General features: G+C 37.3%; 1 protein-coding gene and 1 pseudogene across 1 annotated transcript in view; one reads left to right on the forward strand and one right to left on the reverse strand.

Annotated features, from left to right (window-relative positions):
* Nucleotides 1-549: 549 nt before the first annotated feature.
* The window catches only part of SLC25A31 (solute carrier family 25 member 31), a 34,158-nt gene continuing 8,055 nt past the window's right edge, over nt 550-26,652 (reverse strand). Inside the window, exons 2-6 of the mRNA XM_055405219.1 lie at nt 19,611-19,738; nt 11,787-11,904; nt 8,825-8,979; nt 7,253-7,378; nt 550-750 (exon numbers count right to left, since the gene is read on the reverse strand). Of these exons, the coding sequence (XP_055261194.1) occupies nt 550-750; nt 7,253-7,378; nt 8,825-8,979; nt 11,787-11,904; nt 19,611-19,738 (728 nt within the window). The remainder of the gene's footprint in view (nt 751-7,252; nt 7,379-8,824; nt 8,980-11,786; nt 11,905-19,610; nt 19,739-26,652) is intronic.
* LOC148774853 (small ribosomal subunit protein uS5 pseudogene) lies at nt 10,182-11,188 on the forward strand (annotated as a pseudogene).

The following is a 26,652-nucleotide window of genomic DNA, read 5'->3' on the forward strand; positions in this document are numbered from 1 at the left end:
ATTTTCTTTATAATCAGATATACAATCTGTGCTTATTAAAAGCTATATGATACCATAAACACTATACATAGTAATAACCTGAGCTGCTTTAGTAGAGATGTTGTAGAAGAAAGCTTACTTATGCCCACAGATATCATGATGACATCTCCTGATAAGCTTTTAAGAAATATTTGTCATATCATATGATTTCAAAAGATAGGGAGACCAGTTAAAATAATATAATGTTAAAAGAAGATACTTTCATTTCTTAGATTTTAGCATTATACATTTTACCTTATCACAAAAGTAAGAAAAAGATTTTAAACTAATAAAAATAACATGTACCACTTATAGTAAGTAAAATGTCTCATTAAAGTGAGTTTGAATCTAAATATGAAAGAAACTGCATTTATCTGCTTTTTTAGTATTTAAATTCTTGAAAAAAGCCTTTGCTTTATTACAGAATTAGCACTTTAAGAAAAAATGACAGTAATAACACTATCAAAATGTACACAAATGGCAGCTATGTAATTTGTATGTTTAAGAAGTTAACTATATCCATTTCTCAATTTAATCTCCTGATGAACTACCTCCAATATCAATATTAAGGAGGTCTTTAATTTTATCATACAATACCAAGACCAAAGCACCCCCTGTACCACGAAGGATGTTGGAGAAGGCACCACGAAAAAATGCACCGATTCCTTCCTGTTGGTATATCTTCATAAAGCAGTCTAAAGTTCCTTTATATTGCCGTTCAGCCTCACCACTCTATATAAAGACAAACAGTTTGCCATTATTTTAGTATCTTTTATTGTAAGACAGATTTTATATAGCACTAAGGATAGATTAAAATTAATAATATGTTGAATAAATATGTTGAGTTAACAGTCATATATTGAATAGTGTTCCCACTGACTGGAGAATACTCATACTTTTTCAGGCATATTTGAAAAATGACCAAATATTAGGCTTAACAAATTTTAAAAGACGGCATCACATAACATGATTTTATCATTTCACCACACTGTAATTAAGTGAGAAATCAATAGCAAAAAAAAAAACAAAAACAAAACTAGAAATATATTGCATTTGGGTGTTAAGAAAAACATAACTTAGAAAATTTGTAAAACTTACTTATAACCATAAAATGCCTCAAATAAATTTGTAAGATGTAGCCTGAGTGGTAACTTGAACCACCAGAAAAAAAAATAATGCAACAGAAAGAATAAAAAACAAAAACTTATTTGAAATACTTTGACCAATGTGTAGAAACATTGTTTCAGGAAAAACAAGAAAAGGCTCTTAAATTATTAGAAGTGGCAAAGGTAACATCAGTGCAGATGACCCAGAGATTAAGAGAGAGCAACATGATACTATGAACAACTTTTATGACAATTATTTTGAAAACTCAGAATAAATAAATTTCTTAAAGGTATAATTTACCAACAGAATAGGAATAAACACTGGAATAATACTAAATTTGTTACAGAAATTCAATCAGTTGTTGAAAATCTCATAAATAAGAAACCACATATCCAGATGTCTTTATATGTGAGTTCTATTAAATATTCAATGAACATTTAGTTCCAATCTCACAGAAACTATTCCATAGAAGAGAAAAAGTGGGGAGACTCCCCAACATATTTTATAACAATTTCATAGGCCTGATACCAAAGTTAGACTAGGATAATACAAGAAGGAAAAAAATGTCAAGCTTATGTCAGAGAAACAACAGATACAAAAATCCTGAACAAATACAGGAAATCCAACCCAGCAAAGGGTACAAAATATAATACACCATGATCAAGTTGGATTGATCCCAGGCATATAAAGTTGGTTTAGCTGTGGAAAATAGATTAATGTAATACATATATTAATACATGAGAAGAGAAAATAATATGATTGTCTCAATATAGAAAAAAAATGACCACCATTCATGATTAAAAATTACTGTAATCCAAAACAGAAAGGACCAATCATAACATAATAAAGGATAACTGAAAAATTCACAGCTAATTATTAAACTTTGAATCACTGAAGGCACTCTCTGTAAGACAAGGTACAAAACAAGGTTGCCAAAGTTATTACTTCTTTAATATAACACTGAAACAGAGGTCTCAACTAGTACAGAAAGGCAAGAAAAGGAATAAAAGGCATAAGAAATGATAAGAAAGGGGGAAAAAAAGTGGTATATTTGCAGATTATATCACTGTGTAAAAAAAAGAACTTCAAAGGGTATACATACTGATAAGTGTTTGTAATAAGGCTTAACAAAATTGTGGGATATAAAATCAAAATGCAAAATTTAAAGAAGACTGTTACGATTTTGTGTCCTCACAAAATTCAAATATTAAAGACCTAACCCCAGAACCTCAGACTGTGATTATATTTGGATAGAGTCTTTATTATAATTAAGGTTAAATGAACTCATTAGAGTGGGCCCTTACCCAAAATGATCATCTTTATAAGAAGAGAAACAAAAAGGAGCATGAAAAGACACAGGGAGAAGGCCAACTACAAGCCAAGGAGAGAGGCCCTCAGAAGACACCAACCCTGCTGGACTGTTAGAAAATAAATCTCTGTTGTTTAAGCCACCCAGTCTTTGGTAGTTTGTTATGGCAGTGGTACTATGTCTTATATATATAATAACGTACACGTATATATAAAAATCCACACCCACAATTTTTTATGAATTATTTTGATAGTAAGTTGCAGCTATCAGTTCAGTTCAGTTCAGTCGCTCAGTCGTGTCCGACTCTCCGCAACCCCATGAATCACAGCACGCCAGGCCTCCCTGTTCATCACCAACTCCCAGAGTTCACTCAAACTCATGTCCACAGAGTCGGTGATGCCATCCAGCCATCTCATTCTCTGTCATCCCCTTCTCCTCCCGCCCCCAACCTTTCTCAGTATCAGAGTCTTTTCCAGTGAGTCAACTCTTCGCATGAGGTGGCCAAAGTATTGCAGTTTCAGCTTTAGTATCAGTCCTTCCAATGAACACCTAGGATTGATCTCCTTTAGAATGGACTGGCTGGATCTCCTTGCAGTCCAAGGAACTCTCAAGAGTCTTCTCCAACACCACAGTTCAAAAGCATCAATTCTTTAGCGATCAGCTTTCTTCAAAGTCCAACTCTCACATCCATACATGACCACAGGAAAAACTATAGCCTTGACTAGACGGACCTTAGTTGGCAAAGTAATGTCTCTGCTTTTTAATATGCTATCAAGGTTGGTCATAACTTTCCTTCCAAGGAGTAAGCGTCTTTTAATTTCATGGCTGCAATCAGCACCTGCAGTGATTTTGGAGCCCCAAAAAATAAAGTCTGACACTGTTTCCACCGTTTCCCCATCTATTTCCCATGAAGTGATGGGACCAGATGCCATGATCTTTGTTTTCTGAATGTTGAGCTTCAAGCCAACCTTTTCATTCTCTTTCACTTTCATCAAAAGGCTTTTGTGTTCCTCTTTACTTTCTGCCATAAGGGTAGTGTCATCTGCATATCTGAGGTTATTGATATTTCTCCCAGCAATCTTGATTCCAGCTTGTGCTTCTTCCAGCCCAGCGTTCCTCATGATGTACTCTGCATATAAGTTGAATAAGCAAGGTGACAATATACAGCCTTGACACACTCCTTTTCCTATTTGGAACCAGTCTGTTGTTCCATGACCAGTTCTAACTGTTGCTTCCTGACCTGCATACAGGTTTCTCAAGAGGCAGGTCAGGTGGTCTGGTATTCCCATCTCTTTCAGAATTTTCCACAGTTTATTGTGACCCACACAGTCAAAGGCTTTGGCATAGTCAATGAAGCAGAAATAGATGTTTTCCTGGAACTCTCTTGCGGCTATAGTTGCCCCTTAAACATTTCAGTGTGAATTTTCTAAGAATAAGTATATTGCCCTACATGCCCAAAGCAGTTATCAAAATCAGACAATTTAACATTGATACTGAACCATCTACCTAATTCAGTCTATTTACAAATTAATTTTCTATTTCCAAAAGTTTTTCAATTAAACCAGAGCTAGACATAGATCAAGAGAAAAACAGATATAAAAGGAACAACTTTAAGGATAGTCCATATGAAGCAAAAGGTTAAACAGGTTAGATATGCTTTACCCTTTCAAGGAGATCCAACTAGTCCATCTTAAAGGAAATCAGTCCTTAATATTCATTGGAAGGACTAACGCTGAAGCTGAAACTCCAATACCTTGGCCACCTGATGCGAAAAATTGACTCTTTGGAAAGACCCTGATGCTGGGAAAGACTGAAGGTGGGAGAAGGGGACGACAGAGGATGAGATGGTTGGATGGCATCAACAACCCAATGGAGATGAGTTTGAGTAAACTCCAGGAGTTGGTGACGGACAGGGAGGCCTGGCATGCTGCAGTCCATGGGGTCGCAAAAAGTCGGACATGACTGAGCGACTGAACTGACTGACAGTCCCTTCATGTGGCCCAATGGGTTCTTTCAAGACCATTCTGTAGAGGACAGAATGAGGACAATGATAGTAACTACACCTCACAGTATTAGTTTGAGAATAAATGAGTTAAAGTGTAAAATACTGAGGACAGTTCTGCCACATAATAAACATAGCTTTGCTGGCCTCCTTATTTTCACTTGCCCTCATGAAACCTATCATATATGGGTTATACTGAAATACTTTTCAAGCCATACCTTTAGGTATGTTTTTCCCCCTCTGCTGAAAATGTTCTCTCACTATCTTGAGAAAAAGCCTATTTTCTGAGATTTAACTCTTTAAGAGGCCATGTCTGATCACTTTTAAGCACTTGAGTACCCCTCCCCTGCATTCCTGGAACTTATGCACATTTCTATTTAAACCATTAACAGTATGCTTTCAATATTAAGAAGAGGTGGCAGGAATACACAGAAGAACTGTACAAAAAAGATCTTCACGACCAAGATAGTCACGATAATGTGATCACCGACCTAGAGCCAGACATCTTGGAATGTGAAGTCAAGTGGGCCTTAGAAAGCATCACTACGAACAAAGCTAGTGGAGGTGATGGAATTCCAATTGAGCTATTTCAAGTCTTGAAAGATGATGCTGTGAAAGTGCTGCACTCAATATGCCAGCAGATTTGGAAAACTCAGCAGTGGCCACAGGACTGGAAGAGGTCAGTCTTCATTCCAATCCCAAAGAAAGGCAATGCCAAAGAATGCTCAAACTACCGCACAATTGCCCTCATCTCACACGCTAGTAAAGTCATGCTCAAAATTCTCCAATCCAGGCTTCAGCAGTATGTAAACCGTGAACTCCCAGATGTTCAAGCAGGTTTTAGAAAAGGCAGAGGCACCAGAGATCAAATGGCCAACATCTGCTGGATCATGGAGAAAGCAAGAGAGTTTCAGAAAAACATATATTTCTGCTTCATTGACTATGCCAAAGCCTTTGACTGTGTGGATCACAATAAACTGTGGAACATTCTGAAAGAGATGGGAATCCCAGACCACCTGACCTGCCTCTTGAGAAACCTGTATGCAGGTCAGGAAGCAACAGTCAGAACTGGACATGGAACAACCGACTGGTTCCAAATAGGAAAAGGTGTACGTCAAGGTTGTATATTGTCACCTTGCTTATTTAACTTATATGCAGAGTACATCATGAGGAACGCTGGGCTGGAAGAAGCACAAGCTGGAATCAAGATTGCCGGGAGAAATATCAATAACCTCAGATATGCAGATGACACCACCCTTATGGCAGAAAGTGAAGAGGAACTCAAAGGCCTCTTGATGAAAGTGAAAGAGGAGAGTGAAAAGGTTGGCTTGAAGCTCAACATTCAGAAAACAAAGATCATGGCATCTGGTCCCATCACTTCATGGGAAATAGATGGAAAAACAGTGGAAACAGTGTCAGACTTTGTTTTTTTGGGCTCCAAAATCACTGCAGATGCTGACTGCAGCCATGAAATTAAAAGACGCTTGCTCCTTGGAAGGAAAGTTATGACCAACCTTGATAGTATATTAAAAAGCAGAGACATTACTTTGCCAACCAAGGTCTGTCTAGTCAAGGCAATGGTTTTTCCCGTGGTCATGTATGGATGTGAGAGTTGGACTGTGAAGAAAGCTGATCGCCGAAGAATTGATGCTTTTGAACTGTGGTGTTGGAGAAGACTCTTGAGAGTCCCTTATACTGCAAGGAGATCCAACCAGTCCATTCTGAAGGAGATCAATCCTGGATGTTCATTGGAGGGACTGATGCTAAAGCTGAAACTGCAATACTTTGGCCACCTCATGCGACGAGTTGACTCACTGGAAAAGACTCTGATGCTGGGAAAGGTTGGGGGCGGGAGGAGAAGGGTACGACGGAGAATGAGATGGCTGGATGGCATCACTGACTCTGTGGACATGAGTTTGAGTGAACTCCGAGAGTTGGTGATGGACAGGGAGGCCTGGTGTGCTGTGATTCATGGGGTCGCGGAGAGTCGGACACGACTGAGCGACTGAACTGAACTGAACTGAACTGAGTATGTTATGAGTTTGGGTGCAGGTTCTGCCTTATTTTATTTGTGTCACTGAAAGTGTTAGTTACTCAGTCATGCCTGACTCTTTGCAACTCCATGGACTGCAGCTCACCAGGGATTTTCCAGGCAAGGATACTGGATTGGTTTCCCATTTTCTTCTCCAGGGGATGTTCCTGACCCAGGGATCAAACCTGGGTCTCCTGCACTGCAGGCAGATTCTTTACTGACTGAGCTACCACCAGGGAAGCCTATTTGTGTCACCAGAGCTTGGTGAATAGTCACTCAATTATTTGCTAAATGAATGAATATAATAAGTATAAGCAATGGAGATCAACAGTATCAAAATTTGGGTCTGGGGATTTACATTTAGAATATACAACATTACAAATATGTTTTCTTCTTTGGAGTTAAAATTATTCACTTTTACTAAAATATACTACAACAAATGATTACATATGTCAGTGGCCTGTGACTGGCCTTATTCTACTTAATCTAATAGTCAGTTCAGACAGACACATTCTCATCTAATCCCTGCCGTGCCTCTCCACTCTCCAAACAGTAATACACACGACAGGAGAGAAAGACATTGCTGTTCTGATAGTAGCCATGGAAGAAACTTTGCTGGATAATGACTGACTGCTTATGACAGCAAACAAAACAAAACATATCATGTGTTTATTTTAGTAATAAACTGAAAGGCCTATGTCTTTTAGTCAAAATGTCTCTAAATTACACCTGAATATCAGAGATATTGGAAAACTCAATTAAGCTTACAAATAATATAAAATACCTGCATCATCATACGTCTTCTAACTGTGTCAAAGGGATAAGAGAGTATTCCAGAGCACGTAGTCACAACTTGAGCAATGAAAAAGGAGACAAGAAAAGGTGTCTCCTTTGGTTTTGGTAATAAGCCCTAGAAAAGAAAAATTATCTAGTAACCATCTAAATTTCCAAAATACCTTAAATTATTAAGTTAAAGGAAAATTCATATATATATATATATATATATGAAAGAGGACTCAATTTTATTTAAAATGCAATTAAAAAGTTAGATTTAGTATGGAAAGATTAAAATAATAGTAGGAGATCAATAAGAAAAGACAACCCCATACATGGCTATATTTTTAAAGTTTATTTGAAAAAGAATAGTATATCTGCAATTATATGAGATTCGTTATTAATAGCACTGAAAACGAGAGGAGATGGCAGCCAGTGATCAAAAAAGTTCTTCCACTGTCCTTCCTCATAGAGTTGGAAAGGATGAAAGAATGCCTGTTACTATTGACAGATGACATCTGATAAGCTTTAAAGCTCTAAGCTAGTGAAGAAACATTTCTAAATTTTACAACTACTACAGCTGATAATAGAGAAAAGCAGAGGGAGAGTAAACATAAATTTTTCTGTGATTAAATAAACGTATATAATATCCTGTAATTTCCATTAATCTGTCTAAAAAATACACTATGAACAAAGAGTAATATGTCCAGACTGCAATAAAAATGACATTGAACTACACTTGTACTGAACAGGGAGAGCAGAGATAATATATGACACCATCATAAAATTTCCCTCAAGTTTTAATCTTAATAGTAAATAATACTGATATTAATTTAATTGCTTCTTTTTAGAAGCATTATGATATAGTGATTAAGAACATGGGATCTGTGCTTGCTACATAAATTACTTGGCCATTTCTAGGTTATTTATTTTTAAAATGGGATATATTAAAAGCTCTCACAGTGTTTGGATGTAAAGTCCTTAACAGGGTTCTTGAAACTAAGTAATAGATCAAAAAATGGCAGCTGTTACTACTATCTGTTTCCTACCTTATGGAAGCATTACTAACATCTGAAATGAAAAGGCAAATTGCAGAACCTGGAGAACAATACAAAATTTAATAGTACCCAACAGATCACTGAGCTATAATAGCATATTTATCATATTTAACTATTATGCCTTGCCTGTTTTCCAATGATGATAATAAACTGATAATATGAATGTAAAAAAGTGATAACAAAATGAATGTAAAATTAGAAAATAACTGTTAGAAGATGGCTGCCTATATACCAAATATTCAATTATGATATAAATCTAATTAGCATGTTTTCCATTTGAGTCTTCCAGTGCAAGCAGCACAAACACTTCATGTCTATGCTTTATATCCAAATTCAGGTTCATAACAGAGTTATAATTTAATTAGGTTATAGCAAAGTCATGATTAAACAGAATGCTATAATGTCTCACGTCATCATTTATTTTGACTTCTATAATTAAAAGTAAACATACTCGCTGAACATATTACTAATTAGAACAACAAAAAGAAGCAATTTATTTAACATATACCAAAGAACCAAATTACCTTAACTGTGTCATAAGCTCCAAAATAAGAAGCTCGGTACACAATGATGCCTTGAACTGAAACACCAAACCCTTGGTATAAACCAACAATTCCATCTGATTTTGCTATTTTCATAATACAGTCACCTAAACCTTTGAACTGTCTCTCTTCAGGACCTAAAATACAGCCATTTAAAATTTATTAGCAACATTATAATCAGATAAACACTTTAATCAAAATAAATTAATTAAACATTTTACAGATTTAAATAACCTGGTATTAACACTTAGAAAGCTAACAAACAAGGCACAAATCGAAACCTTCCCATTCATTTAAAGATAATTAGGATGTCAAGTAGTATCAAGATATTTTAACTGCAAATATTAATCTCTTATATAAGCAATCTAATTCAAGCAATCTGATTAGCTTAAAACATTTCAATAAAATTACCATTCAATAAAGTTACTAGTTAGCATTCAGAAAATACTTAGGCGTTAAAGAGCTCTACAACTTGCTTCAGTTGAAGAGCAAAAAGACAGATAAAACAAAAAGGAGAAGCTAAAAACTAGTAACTTTAAGGATTATTAACATTTTAGATGAGGTGTCATATTTTTCTAGTGTTTGATGGTTTTTGTTTTTATTTTCCCTTGCTAGAATCTTTGATAATATTTTACAATTATATATAGAATACAATGTTTCAAAATGAGGTTCTTCCAATTTTGAGAGAAAACAAAACTACAGAATTGAAATTAAACCAGGATGCATGTTATTTTCACTTTCTTAACAAGAAAATCTGGACTGCCAGTTAATCATAATAGATCAAACTCCTCATCTTTGTCCAAACTATCATCCCTTCTGAGGCCTTTTCTCTGCATTTATCTAAAATTGACGTCATTCTCTTCTCCTAAATTTTTTTTTCCTGGCATTTATTGCTAAGTGACAGTAGATTTTATTCATTTTTTCCTTTTTTTATTACTATGATCTCCACTAGACTGTAAGGTACATGAACCATGAGGTCCATGATTAGTACGGTGTATCTCAAGCAGGACCTACTTTACTGGAGGCACCCAATAATACTTGTTGAATGAATCTCTGCTTCCTTGAGAAATTCTATTAAAATAAAATAATAATAAGGGAAAAACAAGTTTAAAGCAAAAAAGAGTACATGACAAGAATAAAGTTCACAAATTTTGGCAAGATGGAAAGGAGGTAGAGGAGTGGTAACTCACTAAGAGTGAGCAGAGAAAGTTGAAACCTAATTTCTTGCAGAGGAAGATACTGTTGAAAAGAGAATCACATGTCTCCAATAATCACAGAAATTTAAAATTAAAGGAATTAAGTACTATTGTGGTAAGGCTCCAATTTGTGCTGGAGTCACATGGGGCCAACTGAGTTACCTTCACAATTACTGAAAAAGACTCACACAAAGATACATCATTGTGACTGTCACATCATCACGGATATAAGGTAATTAAAAAGAAAAAAACACCAAATGGTGGGTGATAAATGTGCTATGGGAGGGCATGGTGGCTTCTGTGGAGGCTTTGGCAGCGGCACTGGTGTCCAGGGCTGAGGTTGCAGACCTTGCAGAGGCAAAGCCAAGGACATCACCAAGCTGGGCCACCTGGTCAAGGACATGAAAATCAAGTCCCTGAAGGAGATCTAGCTCTTCTTTTTGCCCATCGGGCTATCTGAGATCACTGACTTTTTCCTGAGGCATCCCTCAAGGGCAAGGTTTTAAAGATTATGCCTAGGCAAAAGCAGACCCGTGCTGGCCAGTGGACCAGGGTCAAGACATTTTGTCACCACTGGGGATTACAAGAGACATGTCAATTTGGGTGTCAAGTGCTTAAGGAGGTAGCCACTGCCATTCATGGGGCCACCATTCTGGCCAAGCTCTCCATCTTCTCTGTGCTGTGAGGCACCTGGGGAAACAAGAACAGCGAGCCCCACACTGTCTTACAAGGTGACAGGCTGCTGCTGTGGCTCAGTGCTGCTGCGCCTTATCCCTCAGGAGCACTGGCACTGTCCTAGTCTCTGTGCCCAAGAAGCTATTGATGATGGCTGGAACTGACGACTGCTGCACCTCTGCCAGGGGCTGCCCCGGAACCTTGGGCAACTTTGCCAGGGCCACTTCTGATGTCATTTCCAAGACCTACAGTTATCTTACTCCTGATCTCTGGAAAGAAATGATGTTCACCAAGTCTCTGTATCAAGACTTCTCTGACCATCTCGTAAAGACTCACTAGAGTTTCCACGCAGAGGACCCAGCCTCCACATAGCCACCATATAGTTTTAGATGAGAAAAATACAATGAATGAAGCCAGAAAAAAAAGAAAAAAAGCCATATACAGAAGGATCAGCAGTAAGAAAATGATTTCTTAAGAGCAGTATCAGAAACTAGACTCCAGAGTAATGCTTTCAAAATTGTGAAAGAAAATGATTTTAAATCCAGAATTTTACATATGGCCAAATATTAAAAGAGTGAAACAGACATTTTCAGATAGCCAAGATGTCACTTTATCCCCTATCCACCCTCCTCAGAAAGCTATCAAAGGATACATCTACCAAAACAAGGGTATGAAGAAACACAGAAAGATGTGATAAATAAGTAAGGACAGAGGAAAAGGGAAACTAGGGTGAGAGTTATACACGTAACCTAGAAAGGGGCCACAGTCAAGACAGGTAAATAAGTGCATGAAGGGACCTAGGGGATGGCTCTCTAAATAACAAAAATAGAAACAAACCAGAAGTGAAAGTGCTCTTTGTGGCTTACTTTTTTGTTACTATAGTGTTGGCCTTCTTTTCCCTAGTTTAAAAGAAGAAAAGTAGTAATCTTTAGGCTCTATGGACTTTACCATTTGGTTGGTAATAAAATTTTTAGGTTGACTCCAACACTACTGTTAAAGGCATAACTATGATAAATAATACAGTGTTCAAAACCACAAAGAAGGAAGAGTTAGTATTTCTAATAATCCCGTACCTTTTCCAATATCAGCACCTAATCGGGTTCGGGCAAAATCTAGTGGGTAAACTACACATAAGGATGTTGCCCCAGCAGCTCCACCAGAAGCCAGGTTTGCCAAAAACCACCTCCAGAACTGAAACATATTGATTAAAAAGTAGTTATTAAACTACAGAATCTGATTTTTAAAAATCCTTTATTTTTATAAGGTTAAAAAGCCAGATTTACAAGATGCTTTTATAAAATAAACACGTAAAATAAATAAGCATATATTATCATCCAAAATACTTCCCTTCATGTCCATACAGGCTTTGTTTCTTACCAGGCAGTCTAGGAGATACAGGCTAGATGCTGACATATTGAAATTCCAAGATATTTTAATATCCTCCAGCAAAAGCAGTCCAGATTAGCACAAGAAGCCACAGAAGATATTCCACTCTTTAGACTGTATAAAGCTTTTTATTAATAATATATCTTTTTATTACTAAAATGTTAGGTATCTGTGGAAGCCTCAGTTGTTCCCTTTCTTGGTGGCAGGGGAGAGAGACAGTAATATATTATATGCCACAATTTCACTTTGTAGTTTTAGTAAAAATAAATTTAAACAGCTCAAAAATATAGACTATGTTCAAATGCCAAATGTAAACTGGCAGAAATCAATTATAATGTGGCTGAGTGGCATGGAAGACCTTACCGATCTACTACTTCACATGGGCTGTTGAGGTTCTTTTTGATAAACATTTGAAATGTGCTCTGCTTAGGTCCAGTAAACTGCTTTAAAATATCTAGCGCTCAAGGAAAAGAAAGGAATATTTGAACTGGAGTTCTTACAGAAAACCTAGGGTACAAGACCACTGTAACCATCCCAGTCCAGCTCAGTTTCTTGCTTCTCTGACGTCTATTTTTTTTAAATTTAGTTTTAATTGGAGGATAATTGCTGTGCTGGTCTCTGCTGTACAACAACACGCATCAGCTACAAGTACACACACATTCCCCTCCCTCTTGTGGCTCTTATTTCCAACAATAATTTTAAGTCTCCTCTGCTCTGGAACTCTTAATTTTCTCCTGGCCTGGAATGCCCTTTCTATCTTTTAAATTTTATTCCTATCTTTTATAAAATAAAAAGTTATAGATTTACGCTCTAATTCAAATTCTATTTCTTTCATGAATTCTCTGATCTCCAGCTCATTCAAAACTATATGTAATCATACCCTCTTCCTATAAATACTTCTCTCAGAGAATTAAAGGTAAATCATATGGTCAATATGTAAAATGTATCAACATGTTCCAGATTCTCATTTTTTAAAACCAGTATTTACAATCACTATTTTCAATTTATAATTATTTGTGTACCTGTCTTGTTCTACTTTCTACAAACTATAAATGTGTGCAGGCCAGAATTATTTTTATTTTTACTTACTGAGATATATTTACCCACTGTTCAGTTCACCCATATATTCAAATCAATGAATTGTTAGCGTATCAGAGTTCTGCAACCATTATCAGTTTCAGAACATTTTCATCACTCCAAAAGAAACCTTGTACCCATCAGCAGTCACTCCATATCTTTCCCATCTCCCTGAACCCAATATAACCATTAAGCAACTTTCTGTCTCTATAGATTTGCCTATTCTAGACATTCCCTATAAATGAAACAGGCAGTCTTTTTGGCTTCTTTCATATAACATGTTTGTAAGGTTTATCCATGTTGTAGCATGTGTAGCATGTGTTAGCCCTTCATTCCTTTTTATTGGCAAAGAGTATTTTACTGACTTATCACATTTTATTTATCCATATCAGTTGCATGGACATTTAAGTTGTCTACATTTTTTGAGGCCTGAATTCTTAATTTGTTTATTTCACAAGGCAAGTCATGGGGCCTTGTCCAAAGTAAGAGTAATGCATTCAATAAATATTTGTTTAATGAAGGGTACTTGGACTCCCACAGTGCCTTTTAACGTGAAAATCATAAGTTCTACTGTACAGATAGCCATGTTTCATAATCACATAGAGATAATGAGACCAGAAGGTAGCTAATCCATAGTTTGGAAGATGATAGGTAACCTGGCAGAAAAAGAGGAGCTAGGCTACAGTTTAAATCTTAGAAATGTGAATCTAGAAATTCGAGGCCAGTTAGTAGTAAGGACAGAAAAGGAAAAAACATTAAATAATGTTTTTAGGTTTCAGTCTACTTTGAGACTGTTGAAAACTACAGATACTTTTCCAATAAAAATCTCACATATATAAACACAGTTTTATTGTAAAAGTTTAAGCTATTCCTCAAGTTTGCATGGATCTCAGGTAAAGAACCCCCCGACCACTTGAAAGGTTAGTAGGAATCACTATGATATTAACATTGAACTTAAAAGAAATAAAATATAGGGAAGTAAAAAAGATGGGCAATAATGAGAAAATGCAGAGCAAATAGATACGTACAAAAAACCAGATCATTATAGACAAAGATAGACTAAATGACCTGGGAGACAAAGATAAAGAGTATATAGTTTGGTCCCTACAGCTGCCTGTGGTTCAAATTCCACTGCAGTAAATATGTCTTTTTCTTGAAGTAATTTCTCTGCTTCTTACAAGCAAATAGGCCAAATCAAATAGGCTATGCAGCACAAAGACTTATAAAGTGCATCTTAAGTTCCATTTAACATTCTATTTCCTTCCTAGATAGGAGAAAGAAGACAGATCCGTAACTCTCTGGGTGAATGATTGTATAATTTACATAATTTACTATTAAAACAGGGACCCCTCTGATAGTAAAAGTGGGGCCAATGAGAAAGCAATGCAGGCAGGCACAAAATGTATAAACAGTACGGCCAAACTTCTGTTTGGCAGGGAAGGTTGAGGAGGATGGAAGGAGGGAAGGAGACAAAAGACTCTATGCTGAATGATAATTCTACAAGTGTTTCTGTAACAGATAAAGTTACAATTAAGCTTGAAAATAAAACAGACCCAGAAGTTGTTTTTAAGTTTGCAATTTCAGATATTACTATACTGTAAAAGGGGGCTTCCCAGGTGGTGCAGTGGTAAAGAATCTGCCTGCCAATATAGGAGATGAAAGAGATGTGGGTTCAATCCCTGGGTCAGGAAGATCCCTGAAGTAGCAAATGGCAACCCACTCCAATATTCTTGCCTGAAAAATCCCATGGACAGAGGAGCCTGGTGGGTTACAGTCCATGTAGCAAAGAGTCAGACACAACTGAGCACCACCACCAAACTATAAACAGAGAGGGAGTGAAGGAATCAGGAAAGGAGAATAAGAGAGTTTAGGGGGTTTGGAGGAAAATAATCCTATTCATTTTCAAATGTTGACAAATAGATGGTAAACTGCCTCCAAGCACAAATACCTGGGACCAAAGTTCTTTCTAACAGTTTGTGTGGGCATAGAATAGAGCAGGAAGCTCTAGTCTTCGATGAGGGTTGTGCTGGTAGCTGCTTATGAGCAGCAGAGACATATTTTATGCCCAGATTCAGCTAACACTCATCTAGTTTAGTCACCTCAGCTGAAAGAGGAGTAAGAATATGGTAGAAAGAACTGAACTGGGGAATTAGAAAGACATGAACAAACGACTAGGGCAAAAGCTTTAAGATCTGTCTTGTTTTCCTTATCTGTACATTTGGAGTAAAAATAACTACCTCAAAGGGCAAGGTAGAAGTTCAGTGAAAGAGTATACAGTAGGCACACACCTCCCTACAATGGTTATTTTTAAAAAACTTTTTATTCTGACATAATAGCAGACTCACATGCATCCTAGTACATATGAAGTCTATAAACTTTTCAAGCAATTTCCCCCAAAGATAATATCTAGAATAATTACGTGTGTGCATGCTCAGTGGTTTCAGTAGTGTTCAACTCTTTATGACCCTATGGACTGCATGTAACCTGCCATCCTCTGTCCATGGGACTCTCCAAGCAAGAATACTGGAGTGGGTAGCCATGCTCTCCTCCAGGGGATCTTCCTGACCCAGGGACCAAACCCGAGTCTCCTGTGACTTCTGCATTGCAGGAGGATTCTTTGCCCACTGAGCCACCAGGGAAGCCCAGCATAACTATAGTAGAGGAAATTAACATTGATGGAAATCTACCTTATTCAGGTTTCACAAGTTTTACACACTCATCTGTGTGTGTATTTAGTTCTGTGCCATTTTATCATATGTGCAGATTCATATAACCACCAATTATCACAGGGAACAGTTCCATGATAAAGATCCTCCATTTATGGACCTCTTTATAGCCATCTCTCTCTCCTGATAACCACTATTATGTTTTCCATCTCTATAATTTTCTTACTTCAATAATGGTAAATAAATGAAATCAGAAAGCAAATATTCTTTGAGATTGGTATCTTTTCAGTTATCATTCAAAGTTGCTGTTTGTTATCATGTTTATTCTTTTTAAAAACTATACGGTAAAGTTTACTGTTTAGGCATTTTAAGTGTATAATTCAGTGGCATTAAGGACAACACTGTATAAACATCATTACTATTTCTAGAACTTTTCATTATGCTAAACGTAAACTCTGGAACTATTAAAGAATCTCCCTCCCCCTTACTCCTGGCAACCTCATTTCTAATTTCTGTCTCTATGAATTTGCCTTTTCCAGATCCCAAAAGGATCATATAATACTTGTTTTATCAAAACGTGTTTCTCTTTATTGCTGAGTGACCTTCTATGGTGTGATGTACCACAGTTTAAGCATTCACCTGGGACATCTGAGTTATTCCCAAATTTTTGTCTATTATGAAACAATCTTCTATGAACATAGTATACTTTGCTTTTTTGTGAACAGAGGTTTTTTTCCCTCTGGGATAAATGCCCAAGAGTTGGACTGTATGATAAGCATATGTTTAGTTTGTAAGAAACTGTCATACTCTCTTGAAAGCGGCAAGATCATTTTACATTCCCACCAGCAGTGTAAAATTCAGCTTCTCTGAATCTTTGCCAACAGCTATTATTGTTACCGGTGCAGCCATCCCGAGAAGCATGTAGAGATATTTATTGTGGTAGACCAACCACTTTTAAGTCACATACACTGTACTTGTTTTTTCTATCTTCTATGTTTCTTTGAAAACCAGGTAAGAAACCCAAAATACTGAATTTTCATTTTCAGTTTTTTTTTTCACTTTTCTTAGGGCAGGAACAGAGATAGAAGAAAATTTTGATGTCCAAGGGCAGAAATAGAAGGGTCATTAGTAGCCAAATTTAATAAATAATATATATTTATACATTACATATTACTTGTGACTGAATATCTTTACATTCTAAATAAGACTGCATGTTCTTTCTTATCTTTTGGCCACACCTTGCAGAATGTGGGATCTCAGTTTCCCAACCAGGGACTGAACCTGTGCCCTCTGTATTGGAAGCGTGGAGACTTAACCACTGGACCACCAGGAAAGTGCTAGCATATCCTTTAGAAGCGTACTAAAAACGTTTTTACCTCAAGCTCTACTGATTTGAAATTTATTACAGAGTTTTAACAGAGATCAGAGTTAACTGAAACTTTTAGAGCCATGTTATTTACACTGTTAGGGACAGATGTTAGTAACATAAATTTTCTAGTTAATTCTGGAGTTAATTGCTCCATCTGGCTTAGTTTTACAGGAATTATCTTTTGGAGGAGATAGGGTGGAAAATGTTCAGTAAAGGGTAAACTCAGCAGGCTTGTGTTGCCCAAACGCTGCACATACTGAAAAGAACTCCCTCCTTGACCAAACTCAAAGGTTCCTTTGAGGTAACCTTCTGAGCCTGTGGAATATCCTATCTAGTAAGACTGTCTTTATATGCCAGAAGCTTTGGCAACACCAGATAGTTTATACTAACACTGATTTATGGTGAACACCCCTTTGTATACTTGGGGCTTTGGGCTAAATTATATCAGTTTGACCTTTTGAGTGGGTGGCGGCTGTAGCTGGAGACTGAGTAGCTGAGGTCAGTCTATTATACATGCCTATGAAACTGACTCCCCTCCCACAAAGACCTGACCACCACGGCTCAAGTGAGCAACCTTATCTGGCAGTATATTATATGTGCTGTCTCACATTACTGCTGGGAGAACTAAGTGCTGTCTAACTGAGTTTACTAGGAGAGGACACCTAGAAGCTTGCACCTACTTTCTCTGAGATTTTGTCCTATGTGCTTTTTCCTTTGTTGACTTTAATCTACATCTTTTTGCTGTAATAAACCAGGAGTATAATAGCTTTTCTGAGTTCTTTGAGGCCTAGTGAATCACTGAACATGAAGACAATCTTGGGGACTCTGATACAAGTCCATAGTCAAAAGAAGTTCCAACTATTACAAGGTCCAACTAAAGATCCCTCAGTTATTAAATTTGTGTTAAGAGGTTGATCAGTTCAGTTCAGTCGCTCAGTCCTGTCCGACTCTCCGCGACCCCATGAATCACAGCACGCCAGGCCTCCCTGTCCATCACCAACTCCCTGAGTTAACTCAAACTCATGTCCACAGAGTCGGTGATGCCATCAAGCCATCTCATTCTCTGTCGTCCCCTTCTCCTCCCGCCCCCAACCTTTCCCAGCATCAGAGTCTTTTCCAGTGAGTAAACTTGTAAAAGTTAATATAGTTCTAAATTTCCATATGTAATTTCTATGACTTAATACATATTATAATAAGCTAACAGCTATTATGCTTTAACTATTATTTTTTCCACTACTTGAGCACCTCCACCCCAAATAGAACTCCACAGGTATTTTAATGGATAAAGAAGATGTTGTACATATACAATGGAAAATAATAGCTATAAAAAAGAATGAAATAACACCATTTGCAGCAACATAGATGTAACCAGAAATTATCACAGTAAGTGAGATAAATCAGAAAGAAATACTGTGTCACTTATATGTGAAATCTAAAATATAAAAGAAATGGACCTATCTACAAAACAGAAGTAGATTCACAGACATAGAGAACAGACTTGTGGTTGCCAAGGGGTATGGTGGGGTGAGGGAGAGAAGGAGGGGGAGGCTGGGTTAGCAGAAATAAAATACTATATATATGATGGATAAATAAGGTTCTACTGTATAGCATAGGAAACTATATTCAATATCCTATGATAAACCATACTGGAAAAGTATATTAAAAAGAATGTATATATACATGTCTAACTGCCTCACTTTGCTCTACAGCAGAAATTAACACAATATTGTAAATCAACTATGCTCTAATTGGAAAAAAATACCTCAGGTAAGACAAATCCAACTACTCCTTAGAAAATTTTAGATATTAAAATATAATTACCTGTTTTTTCTAAAAACAACTACAATATGATCCAGCAATTCCACTCCTGGGTATATGTCCAAAAAATACAGAAACACAACTCAAAAAGATACAGGCACCCCAATGTTCATAGCAGCATTATTTGTAACTGCCAAGGTTGTAAAGGTATGTAATCAATCCAAATGTCCATCAACAGATGAATGGATAAAGAAGATTTGATATATATGAACAATGGAATACTACTGAGCTATAAAAAAACACGAAAATTTGCCATTTGCAGCAACATATACAGACTCTGAGGGCAATATGCTAAAATGAAGTAAGTCAGAAAAATACATATACTTTATAATATCACTTCTATGTGGAATCTATAAAATAAAACAAACTAGTGAATAAAACAAAAAAGAAGCAGATTCACAGATACACAAAACAAACTAGCGGTTACCAGTGAGAAAAGGGAAGAGGGGCAGATAGGAGTGTGGAGGAAAGGGTTACTATGGGATAATTTAAATCACATATGTGAAACTTTTAAAAACTGTAAAGCATTATATAATTTAAAGAATCTTTCATTCAATTAAAAAATAATAAAAAATGATTACCTGCTTTTCTTTATTAACTCCAGACATGAACAGTTGTTTGTATTTGTCTTTGAAAGCAAAGTTTAGAGCTTGTGTTGGAAAATACCGGATAACATTCGCCAAATTGCCACGCCAATAACTGAGGAAACCTACAAAATAAAACATACTAAATATAAACTTGTATTATTATTAAATAATTTGCATAGTTTTAACAAATTTAGCTGTTTGAACTACCTAAAACTTAACATCTTTTCTCATGAGAAAAAAAAGGTTTACATGTGTCTCCAACTGAAGGAAAAAAGGCAGTGTTAACTCAAACACCCCATTTCAATTTTGTTAATCTCCAATAAGAAGCCTTGACTACCTAAAAACCTATGGAAAGCATTACCAGCTGAATATAGGTCTCTTCACTAATAGAAAAACAGAGCTTACTGGTACTTATAAGAGAAGTTTAGTCTCATTTCAAATCATAAAATACAATTCCTATGGTGACAAGTCTGTTGAAACAAAACTGTGTTGTATATATACTCCTGAGAATGAGATAAGAGTCTTATCTTTATATTTTATAACCTAGCCAAATAAAAGGAATTCACAATTCAAGGCAATTTCCAGAGGCCTGACAGAGAGACAGGAGGAAACTTTCAAGGTTAATAATCTTCCCAATTCAAATCTCCATGGACTGAATGACCAAACTTTATAATTCAGTCACTGTGTTACCTGATAATTCAGAGCTGCCTTTATAATCCTTAGCTGCCCCAGTATACAACAGGTGATCCCTCCAAGACCCATAGTTGTTTTTACAGATGGTTGAACCCTGTTACTCTTAATAAGATAGCTCTAGTCCCCGCTTTGGAGAAGGCAATGGCACCGTACTCCAGTACTCTTGCCTGGAAAATCCCATGGACGGAGGAGCCTGGTAGGCTGCAGTCCATGGGGTCGCTAAGAGTCAGACACGACTGAGCGACTTCACTTTCACTTTTCCCTTTCATGCATTGGAGAAGGAAATGGCAACCCACTCCAGTGTTCTTGCCTGGAGAATCCCAGGGATGGGGGAGCCTGGTGGGCTTCCATCTGTGGGGTCGCACAGAGTCGGACACGACTGAAGTGACTTAGCAGCAGCAGCAGCTGCAGCAGTCCCAGCCTGGAAAAAAGAATACCCATAAACAGTCTCCTAAAGACAAAAATTTGAATGAAGATAATCTCAGTTGACTGGGCCCAGTGCTCAGAAACTGAAAGGTAGCACAGAAAGAAAGATATTTATTTATTAAATAAATAAGTATACTTTGTGGGAAGTAAAATTGAGGATTAGTGAATCCCAAGGTGAATGTAAAGCAGTTGCATAGAGACAATTAAGATGTACATTAATGGCCAAGAAATAATCTTCTCGGTCCTCAGGGCTGATTCAGTTACTTGGCATTCAGTTGCAGGCATAAATTACTAGGGCATTTAACATGTAATGATAACAGCTACAACTTCCTGAGCACTTAATGTGTACCAAACACTGGCAAAGGCTGTACTTGTACATTTAATTTAATTTAAGCTTATTTTATATGTTCTCTTATAGTACCCATTTCATACATGCACAAACTGAAACTTTTATAAATTTAAAAACTATAATCGGGATTTAGAATCAAGTTTTCTGTCTGTCTCCAAAGCTCTACTGCAGCTTTGGGTTTCTGGAGAAGCAAATCCTATAAAAGTTTGAAAATTATTAAAGTATGGTAAATAAAAGTCTATTTAAAAAAATGGAAAATGCTTATTGTAAAAATTTTTGAGGCAATATTAACAAGACAATACTAATTTCAAGGAACTGCTTTTTATTCATTTAATCCTCATAATCACCCATGAGGTAGGTAATATTAATCTCTCCATTTCATATATGAAGAAATGCATTAAAAACAACTTCTAAGGCATAGAGTAGATAAATAACTTGCCCAGTGTCACTTAGGTCAGGAAATTGTACACCTGGAATTTAAACTCAAGCAATCTGGCTCAATAATTCAGTCCCTTTACTACAATACCTTCCTTAAGCATGCAAATACCTTCTGTACTTAAGAAAGGTCAATAAGTTTTCTTTAATGGAAGCAAAATAAAAATCTTAAAACGTGAGAAATGTAAGCAAATTATGAAAGAATATTGCTTGCTAGTTACAGCCACATTGAATTCCTGGGGGAGATTGATGAATCTTATTTTCAGAGGTATTTTTGGTGATTTCTAGGTTCTTCATTCGGAGAAGGCAATGGCAAGCCACTCCAGTACTCTTGCTTAGAAAATCCCATGGATGGAGGAGCCTGGTAGGCTGCAGTCTGTGGGGTCGCTATGGGTCGGACACGACTGAGCGACTTCATTTTCACTTTTCACTTTCACACATTGGAGAAGGAAATGGCAGCCCACTCCAGTGTTCTTGCCTGGAGAATCCCAGGGACCGGGGAGCCTGGTGGGCTTCCGTCTATGGGGTCACACAGAGTCGGACACGACTGAAGTGACTGAGCAGCAGCAGCAGCAGCAGCAAGTTCTTCATTGGAAGGACTGATGCTGAAGCTGAAACTCCAGTATTCTGGCTACCTCATGTGACGGGTTGACTCACTGGAAAAGAGTCTGATGCTGGGAGGGATTGGGGGTGAGAGGAGATGGGGACGACAGAGAATGAGATGGCTGGATGGCATCACTGACTCGATGGACATGAGTTTGAGTGAACTCCGGGAGTTGGTGATGGACAGGGAGGCCTGGCGTGCTGTGACTCATGGGGTTGCAGAGTTGGACACGACTGAGCGACTGAACGAACTGAACTGAAAGTTCTTCATAGTTAACAACATTTAACAACATAGTTAAGCATTTTTATTTTCTGCAGACTTGCGAAAGAGAAACACTGAAAGTAAAATATAACTGTAAATGATACTGAAGAATAAGATTTTATTTTCTACACCTGTGTTACAGTAACACAATAACAGATTACTGTCAGAGGATAGAGTTGATCTTAAAAGTGAAAAAAAGAACATATTGGCTGGAGAATTGCCAATGCAGTCAAATGGGATTTAAGTTAAAAATCATCATTTGTTTTTTTTAAAAAAACAAACAAACTGAGCTTAAAAAGTGTTGTGTATCAAAAATGTACTGGAATTCCCATTTTATACATGGCTCTTATTTATTAATAGTCATTTTGGAAAAGGTTGATTTGGATGGTATTGAGATATTACAGGTTTCAGACTGTGAGCTGTTATATGATTATGAAAAGTGTGAAAGTGTTCATTTCTCTGTCTCTGACTCTTTGTAATCCCACGGACTGTAGCCCCAAGGTTCCTCTGTCCATGGAATTCTCCAGGCAAGAATACTGGAGTGGGTAACCATTCCCTTCTCCAAGGGATCTTCTGGACTCAGGGATCAAATCTGGGTCTCCCACAGTGCAGGTAGATTCTCTACTGTCTGAGCCACCAGGGAAGTCCAGTTATGATTATAGTACTGAATTAATATCTATTTCACAAAAGAGTATCACAAATGAGTAATAAAAAGCCTTTAACTTTGGCTAACATATTGAATATAAATAGAAAATTCTGATGACAGACATCTGCAAATTAACAGGAGACCATGACAGAGTGCCAGATTTATGACTGAAGTGGTTTGGTATCATTGACAGAATGTATTCCTTTTAGAAAAATTGTATTTGAATGAAACAACCTAGAATATTCAACAAAACAACTGTCAACATCTCAGTGAAATTCTAGAAACAAATCTCTAGAAGAGGAAAACTGGCAGCTTTTAATGAGTTATGTCTGAAAAAATATTTCTCTCACACACAAAATACTATTGCATGGCTACTACTGATTTGTGGATTCCCTGAAGCTACAGGTATCAGGTTAAAAAACATTCCTTTATTCTTTTTCCACATATCATAATGCAAAACCTTACTCTTATTCCCTTATTTTCAATTCACTGATGTATCATGCTTTTAGGAGTGCCAATGTCCTTAGTAAGAGTACAAAGAGGAGGAACTTCAAAGTGGAATTCTGAATGCATTTTCTATTGAAATATAATTTTGGGAGGCTAGGTTTCAGCATTTATTAAAATATATTCTAGGTACACTATGTACCATGTAGGTTCTTTAGATAGATTACAAAAATCTACTTTATATGTAAAACAAATTTATCCCAAGTACACTCATTTACAAATGACGATGAGGAATGAACATCTGTAAACTCAGGAATGTATTCACAATGATTAAAGAGTTAAAATTTATTAAGCACTAATAAAGGAGATCAATCCTGGGTGTTCATAGGAAGGACTGATGCTAAAGCTGAAACTGCAATACTTTGGCCACCTCATGCGACGAGTTGACTCACTGGAAAAGACTCTGATGCTAGGAAAGGTTGGGGGTGGGAGGAGAAGGGGATGACAGAGAATGAGATGGCTGGATGGCATCACCGACTCTGTGGACATGAGTTTGAGTGAACTCCGGGAGTTGGTGATGGACAGGGAGGCCTGGCGTGCTGTGATTCATGGGGTCGCGGAGAGTCGGACATGACTGAGCGACTGAACTGAACTGAACCATGCAACAGACACAAGGTTGAATATTTCACAGCATTATCTTTTTCTTTTAACTTTTAATTTGATATTGGAGTATAGTTGATTAACAATGTAGTGATAGTTTTAGGTGGACAGCAAAGGGAGTCAGCTACACACATTTATGTATCCATTCCTACCCCAAACTCCCCTCCTAACGAGGCTGTCACATAACAATAAACAGAGTTCCCTGTGTTATACAGTAGGTCCTTGTTGGTTATCCATTTTAAATATAGCAGTGTTTACAAGTCCATCCCAAACTCCCTAACTATGCCTTCCCCCTATTCTCCGCCCCTGGCAACTACAGGCTCATTCTCTAAGTCTGTGAATCTGTATCTGTTTTGTCAGTAAGTTCATTTGTATCAATTCTTTTTAGATTCTGCATATAAGGGATATCATATGGTTTTTCTCCTCTATCTGACTTACTTCCCTCATTATGACACCTCTAGGTCCATCAATGATCCTGCAAATGGCATTATTTTCTTCTTTTTAATGGCTGAGTAATATTCCATTGCATGCGACGAGTTGACTCACTGGAAAAGACTCTGATGCTGGGAAAGGTTGGGGGCGGGAGGAGAAGGGGACAACGGAGAATGAGATGGCTGGATGGCATCACCGACTCTGTGGACATGAGTTTGAGTGTACTCCGGGAGTTGGTGATGGACAGGGAGGCCTGGCGTGCTGTAATTCATGGGGTCGCGGAGAGTCGGACACGACTGAGCAACTGAACTGAACCGAACTGAATATTCCATTGTATATATGTATCATATCTTCATCCATTCCTCTGCTGATGGACATTTAGGCTGCTTCCATGTCTTGGATGCTGTAAACAGTACTGCAATGAACATTGGGGTGCATGTGTCCTTTCAGACCATGTTATTTATTTTTTGGTTGCACTGGGTTTTCATTACTGTATACGCACTGTCTCTAGTTGTGGCAAGTGGGGGCTACTCTTTACTGCGGAGTGCAGGCTTTTCACTGTGGTAGGAGCACTGGCTCTAGGCTTCAGTAGTTGCGGCAGGCGGGCTCAGTAGTTGTGGTGCATAGGCTTTGTTGCTCTGCGGCATGTGCAATCTTCCCAAACCAGGGATCAAACTCATGTCCCCTGCAGTGGCAGACAGATTCCCATCCGCTGACCATCGCGAAGTCCCAGACCATGCTTTTCTCCAGATATATGTCCAGGGGTGGGATTTCAGGGCCATATGGTGGCTCTCTTTTTAGAGGAACCTGCGGACTATTCTCCACAGCGGCTGTACCAATTTATATTCCCACCAAGAGTGTAGGAGGGTTCCCTACTCTCCACACTCTCTCCAGCATTTACTGTTTGTGGTCTGTTTTACTACAGGGATTATCCTGTTCAACCATCAAAACTACCATATGAGGTAGGTAATAAAATTATTGGGCTTCTCTGGTGGCTCAGATAGTAAAGAATCCACCAGCAATGCAGAAGACCTGGGTTCGATCCCTGGGTTGGGAAGATCCCTTGGAAAAGGGAACAGCTACCCACTCCAGTATTCTGGCCTGGAGAATTCCATGGACAGAGGAGCCTAGTGGGCTACTGTCTACTGGGTCACAAAGAGCTGGATATGACTGAGCAACTTTCACAAACATACAATATTATTATATCCAGTACAGAACTGAGGAAATTGAAGTTGAGAGAGCTTAAATTAAAATTGTTCAAGGTTACAAGGTAAGGGAAAGACTGGGATTTAATTCCAGATCTTTCTACATCTATCTGAATACAGATCTAGAATTATTACATCTCTATTGCCTCTAGGTAAAAATCTACTTTGAATAAAAACTGTAGTATTTTTTGATCAGAGTAAAACAAAGGAAAAGCAAGAATGATGCAAATGTAGTGGTACTTCACTCTCTAGTCATGCAGATTAAAGGACAGTTTCCAAATATATAATCACAAAATTGATACAGAAAAACACGAGGATTGTGGTAGATTTCTCCTCTAACAGCAGAACATCTAAGGTGTGTTGCTTTTTTTTTTACTTAATTGCTTAGTAAAATAATCTCTTCTAAATTTAAAGATGACAAAAATTCTCCTTGGAACTTAATTCTGAGAAAATAATTAAGAATTAATATAAAACTTATGGGAAAATGGGGAAAAATTACAGGTTAGTTACTGGTCAACTTACAAGTCAAGAATGGAAATGCTAGGCATGTTTGGGTATACAGCTGACCTTTGAACAATGTGAGGGTTAGGGGCGCTGATGACCCACACAGTCAAAAATCCAAGTGTAACTTGTAGTCTGCCTTTCCTATATGTAGTTTCTCCATATCCACGATTCTGCAACCATGAAGTCAACCAACCGGGGATCATGTAGTACCGTAGTATTTACTACTGAAAAAAAAAATCCACACAATTCAAACCCTTGGTGCTTAAGGGTCAAGTGTACGTATATTCTAGATTTGTACATTCCAACATACTTAGACAGTCTGCCTATTAGTTTAAAAAAATGCAATCAATGATTCTCAAATATGTACATACTTAAAA

The sequence above is a fragment of the Moschus berezovskii genome, chromosome 19, assembly GCF_049115385.1.
Source record: "Moschus berezovskii isolate FMDL1 chromosome 19, NW_MosBer_1.0, whole genome shotgun sequence".
In the NCBI taxonomy this organism is placed as follows: Eukaryota; Metazoa; Chordata; class Mammalia; order Artiodactyla; family Moschidae; genus Moschus; species Moschus berezovskii.